At 48.6% G+C, this 6180-nt stretch overlaps 1 protein-coding gene across 1 annotated transcript in view; it reads right to left on the reverse strand.

Moving 5' to 3' along the window:
- dnah2 (dynein, axonemal, heavy chain 2) overlaps window positions 1-6180 on the reverse strand; it is a gene marked incomplete at its 5' end in the record, with an annotated part of 216531 nt that overhangs the window by 42322 nt on the left and 168029 nt on the right. The window contains 6 exons of the mRNA XM_084165815.1: window positions 1175-1335; window positions 2430-2597; window positions 2902-3051; window positions 3407-3537; window positions 4003-4088; window positions 4721-4909. Of these exons, the coding sequence (XP_084021941.1) occupies window positions 1175-1335; window positions 2430-2597; window positions 2902-3051; window positions 3407-3537; window positions 4003-4088; window positions 4721-4909 (885 nt within the window). The remainder of the gene's footprint in view (window positions 1-1174; window positions 1336-2429; window positions 2598-2901; window positions 3052-3406; window positions 3538-4002; window positions 4089-4720; window positions 4910-6180) is intronic.

Below are 6180 nucleotides of genomic sequence, written 5' to 3' on the forward strand. Positions count from 1 at the left end.
AGTCATGTGAAATCCATAGATTAGGGCGTAATAAATTTATTTCAATTGACTGATTTCCTTATATGAACTGTAGCTCAGTAAAATCTTCGAAAATGTTGCATGTTGCGTTTATATTTTTGTTCAGTGTATATATACTGTATATACTGTACACATTATATATATATATATATATATATATATATATATATATATATATATATATATATATATATATATATATATATATATAAACTCATCAGCCAGTTTATTAGGTACACCACACTGTTCATGAAAATGGATCACTCTACAGACAGTGACAGCCGTGGCTTGCTAAATAAAGCGGGCAGACAGGCATCAAGGCATTCAGTTACTGTTCGATTTAAAGTTAGAATGGGCAAAACGAGTGACCTAAGCGACTTTGAGCGTGGTATGATCGTCGGGTGCCAGGCGCCGGATCCAGTATCTCAGAAACAGCCAGCCTCCTGGGATTTTCACACACAACAGTGTCTAGGGTTTACAGAGAATGGTGAGACAAACAAAAAACATCCAGTCAGCGGCAGTCCTGTGGGCAAAAAACTGCTTGTTGATGAGGGAGGTCGAAGGACAATGGCAAGAATCGTGCAAGCTAACAGGCGGGCCACAAACAGACAAATAACGGCACAGTATAACAGTGGTGTGCAGAACGGCATCTTGGCACGCACAACTCGTTGATCGTTTTCACGGATGGCCTATTGCAGCAGACAACCACACCGGGTTCCACTCCTATCAGCTAAAAACAAGAAGAAGCAGCTCCAGTGGGCACGCGATCACCAACACTGGACAATTGAGGAGTGGAAAAACATCGCCTGCGGTCCTCTGTAGCTCAGCAGGTAGAGCACGGCGCTTGTAACGCCAAGGTAGTGGGTTCGATCCCCGGGACCACCCATACACAAAAATGTATGCACGCATGACTGTAAGTCGCTTTGGATAAAAGCGTCTGCTAAATGGCATATTATTATTATTATAACATGACAGCGAGTTCAGTTTACTTGAGTGGCCTACGCAGTCCCCAGACCTCAACCCAATAGAGCATCTTTGGGCAACTCAATATTAGAAAGGTCTCCTTAATGTTTTCTTTAGCACCTGTGTAAAGTCCCTCTTTGAAAATAACAGATGCAAACGTTGCATTGTATTAAACCCTGTTTAGTAGTGGTACCTCTTCAAATTCGTCCTGTTTGTAGAGGTTGGGCACCTCTCCAGAGCTGAGGATGTTGTTGATGTCCTCTAGGAAAGACTGGTCTACTATCTGGGTGTCATTGAACAGGAATACTGTGGGCTTGTTGTCCACACCCGTCAGATGATACAACTTCTTTATGTCTGGGAGGAGACATGGAGGGGAGAAGAAGACTCAAGGGTGTGTGTGTGTGTGTGTCTGTGTGTATGTGTGTGTGTGTGTATATTTGTGTGTGTGTGAGTGAGAGTGAGAGTAGGAGTGAGAGAGTGAGAGAGGGAGTGAGAGTGAAAGAGAGAGAGAGAGAGAGAGAGAGAGAGAGAGAGAGAGAGAGAGAGAGAGAGAGAGAGAGAGAGAGAGAGAGAGAGAGAGAGAGAGAGAGAGAGAGCGAGAGAGCGAGAGAGAGAGCCAAAGTGCATGCGTGTGTGTGTCTGTGTTGCCGGGTTGTGATCAGAACAAGATCGAAAATCAAAAATCTTACCAAGACAAAAGTATTGTGGTTAAGAGTGTAGGCCTAGAATCTGACTCAACAAAGTAGGACATTCCTGAACAATCAAAATACATCTGAAACTACACCAGTTGTAAAGCAACAAAATATAAACTAACAATAAACAAACTGAGGAAAAGTGTTTCTTTCAGTGAGTTCAGAACATAAGGATGTCGGTCTGACTCAATTCATATTAAACGCTCTGGGAGAAAGCAGCGCTGAGCAGCGTGCTGTAATTCAGTGCAATTCTGTTCTAAACCAGAGGTATTCAACCAGGGGGTCCGCAGAGGTATTGCAGGGGGTCCGCGGAAAAAATTAAATACTTTTTTTTTCATGAATATTGCTAGCAACAACAGAATAAACGAATTCTATTGATTTCCTTCCCATTATCATTCACCTGATGATAAGACAAGACATTCATTTCTTTGGGGGGGGCGGGGGGGGGGGGGGGGGGCTAACATATGATGGGGGTCCCTGGGTTGCCGGATTGCCTGGGAGGGAGTACCTGGGCAAGACAAGGTTGAAGACCCCTGTTTTAAACAGATCACCCAAATTGGACACATTTCTCTTGCAGAACAGGTCCAAATATATAATATCTCACAATCTCTGTAGTGCAGTTGACTAGAAAGTCTCTCACTCATTGGTTCCATTGTGCTAGGCAAGCTCAATCAAGCACAGATGAAGTATTTGAAATGATTTCAAAAAGTATTTCAACCCATGTCTGGTAGTAGGTAATACATAATGGTCTCTTACCCTCTCTAAACTCCTGCTTGCGGTACTGCTTGGTGACCTCCACCTGGAAGACCTGGTACTCACAGATGGAGGCGGCCATCTTGGAAAGGCTCTGTCTGCCTGAGCCCCCGATGCCCACCAGCAGCATGTTCCCTCTGGGCTGGCTGATGACACGCACCACACGGGTCACTGAGGGAACACACACACACACACGTGCTTTTTATGCTCAGCAAAGCTAGACACCAACACCCATCCTAACCTGACTTATTGGTAAGATATGAAAATGAAGATATTTTTTCATGGAAAGTAAGAGCCTAAGACACCAGGGATGTGTGCTAACGGGATGTACTGACTGTATTTTGTATGGCTGTGATTTTGCAGTTAGACTGACTGTGGCGTTTGTATTTGAAGTATTAGTGTGATATGCAGTATTCATATGTACTATACTGACTATCATTATCATCATAGACAATTGATCAATACTACTTCTCACCATGTTCTATGGCGTCTCTGAACAGCACCAGGGACATGGATACCACTCCAGGGGTCAGGTTGTAGTCCTCCAGCTGGGACTCCATGAAGCTCTTCAACGTCTTGAAGTCCACTAGATCCTCATACACACGAGGCTCCTTCAGGAAGTCCCCTGAGAGAGAGCGAGAGAGAGACACACACACACAGGAAGACAGACAGAAAGACGCACGTGCGCACACACACACAGATGCACGCATGCACACACGCACGCAAACACAAACACACGCAGTTATATTGACATACAAGACGTCTTGTAAACAACTCTCGGAGACAGAGATGTTGTAATCAATCAACCAACCAACCGGTCTACTAATTACAAACCACTCATCAATCAATACCTGTCAGTCCGCTTGTCAATGTACACACACATCCATTCATCAGTCAGACTAGTTCAAGAACGATCCATCCCATCCTCCCAGTCCAGTGTGTGTGATACTGCAAGTGAGCGTGTGTTAGTGTGACTATACCGAATATGGGTGGTTGTTTGTTGGGGCAGATGTTGTGGTAGGTGAGTTCAAACAGAGAGCCTAGTTTCTCAGCCAGCAGCCCTACGAAGGCCTCTGTGTCACTCTGGTCCACCAGACGGTCTGAGAACACCCTGGGGATGGAGAGAGGAGACCAGAGGAGTCAGGGACACTGTCCCATCAGTGCTGTATGTCATCCAGGGAGACAGGATTTACACAGTATGTACTGTAGTGGTAGAGACTATTGTCTCCTTGGGTACAATGAATGTTTCTCTTATCTTATGTCTTAGTATAATATATTTAAGCAGGCCCGAGGGGGTGTGGTATATGGCCAATATACCGCGGCTAAGGGCTGTTCTTAGACACGACGCAACACGGAATGCCTGGATACAGCCCTTAGCCGTGGTATATTGGCCATATACCACAAACCCCCGAGGTGGGTTTTGCTATTATAAACTGGTTACCAATGTAATTAGAGCAGTACAAATAAATGTTTTGTCATACCTGTGGTATACGGTCTGATATACCACGGCTGTCAGCCAATCAGCATTCAGGGCTCGAACCACCCAGTTTATAAAGAGGGATAGAGAGTAGTATACCTGAAGCACTCGTGTATCCACAGTCTGGTGATGCTCTGCTTGGTGTCGTGGAAGTCTCTGTGAGCTCGCAGTAACCCCTGGAACACCTAGAGAAGGAGGCGATGAGAAGTTACTGAAGCACAGAAACACGTGTCCATTGATAATGTATAGCTATACCCCAGACCCTGAACACTAGGATTAAGAGAAGGAGAGGAGAGAGAGGAGAGAGAGGAGAGAAGAGGAGAGAAGAGGAGAAGGAGAGGAGAGAGAGGAGAGAGAGGAGAGAGAGGAGAGAGAGGCGAGAAGAGGAGAAGGAGAGGAGAGAGAGGAGAGAGAGGAGAGAGAGGAGAGAGAGGAGAAGGAGAGGAGAGAGAGGAGAGAGAGGAGAGAGAGGAGAGAAGAGGAGAAGGAGAGGAGAGAGAGGAGAGAAGAGGAGAAGGAGAGGAGAGAGAGGAGAGAGAGGAGAGAGAGGAGAGAGAGGAGAGAAGAGGAGAAGGAGAGGAGAGAGAGGAGAGAGAGGAGAGAGAGGAGAGAGAGGAGAAGGAGAGGAGAGGAGAGAGAGGAGAGAGAGGAGAGAGAGGAGAGAGAGGAGAAGGAGAGGAGAAGAGAAGAGGAAGGAGAGGAGAAGAGAGTGGATACATATGAGTCTCGACATACAGTATGAGTCATGTGTGTGTATGTGTGTCTGTGTGCGTATGCATGACGACGGTGCGTGTGTCTGTGTGTATGTACCACCTACCCTGGAGATGTCTCTGAGGTTGAAGAGGTAGTGTATCTTGGCGGGCGTGGGCAGGAAGCGGGCGACGATAGAGTAGTAGAGCTCTAAGGTGGCCTGAGTCAGAACAGAACCTATAGGCTTCACCTCCTCCTCAAACTCCTGCAGCTTCTGGTTGATCATAGTACCATAGATCCGCTTGACCTGAGACTCCTGGAGAAGGGAGAGAGAGAGGAGAGGGGAGGTGAGGGAATGAGGGACGGATGAAAGAGGAGAGAGGGGCAGGAGGAGAGGAAGGGAGAGCACAACAGCTTCTGATTGATCATAGTGACGTAGATATGCTTGATCGGAGACTCCTGGAGCGGGGGGAGAGAGAGGAGAGGAGAGGAGAGGGAGTGAGGAAAGAAAGAAGACAGAAAGAAGTGAAACAGGAGTAAAATGTACACGTGACAGAGTTGAGAGAAAAAAAGGGTGAATATTGATAAGAGAGGCAGGGGAGAGGACAGAGGAAGAGGATGAGAGAGCAGGGGAGAGAGGGAGAAGAGGATGGAGAGAGCAGGGGAGAGAGGGAGGAAGAGGATGGAGAGAGCAGGGGGAGAGAGGGAGGAAGAGGATGGAGAGAGCAGGGGAGAGAGGAGGAAGAGGTGGAGAGAGCAGGGGGAGAGGGAGGAAGAGGATGGAGAGCAGGGGGAGAGAGGGAGGGAAGAGGATGGAGAGAGCAGGGGGAGAGGGAGGAAGAGGATGGAGAGAGCAGGGGGGAGAGAGGGAGGAAGAGGAAGAGAGAGCAGGGGGAGAGAGGGAGGAAGAGGATGGAGAGAGCAGGGGGAGAGAGGGAGGAAGAGGATGGAGAGAGCAGGGGAGAGAGGTAGGAAGAGGATGGAGAGAGCAGGGGGAGAGAGGGAGAAGCGGATGGAGAGGCAGGGGGAGAGAGGGATGAAGAGGATGGAGAGAGCAGGGGGAGAGGGAGGGAGAGGATGGAGAGAGCAGGGGGAGAGAGGAGGAAGAGGATGGAGAGAGCAGGGGAGAGAGGGAGGAAGAGGATGGTGAGAGCAGGGGGAGAGGGAGGAAGAGGATGGAGAGAGCAGGGGGAGAGGAGGAGAGGATGGAGAGAGCAGGGGGAGAGAGGGAGGAAGAGGATGGAGAGAGCAGGGGGAGAGAGGGAGGAAGAGGATGGAGAGAGCAGGGGGAGAGAGAGGAAGAGGATGGAGAGAGCAGGGGGAGAGAGGTAGGAAGAGGATGGAGAGAGCAGGGGAGAGAGGGAGGAAGCGATGGAGAGAGCAGGGGGAGAGAGGGAGAAGAGGATGGCGAGAGCAGGGGGAGAGAGGGAGGAAGAGGATGGAGAGAGCAGGGGGAGAGAAGGCGATGAAGCAGGGGAGAGGATAGAGAAGAGAAAGCAGGGGGAGAGAGGAGGAAGAGGATGGAGAGAGCAGGGGGAGAGAGGGAGGATGAAACAGAGATGTGAGAGAAAGGAGTGAAGGAGGACA

The sequence above is a fragment of the Coregonus lavaretus genome (assembly GCF_964263955.1).
Source record: "Coregonus lavaretus genome assembly, chromosome: 7".
NCBI classification, from domain to species: Eukaryota; Metazoa; Chordata; class Actinopteri; order Salmoniformes; family Salmonidae; genus Coregonus; species Coregonus lavaretus.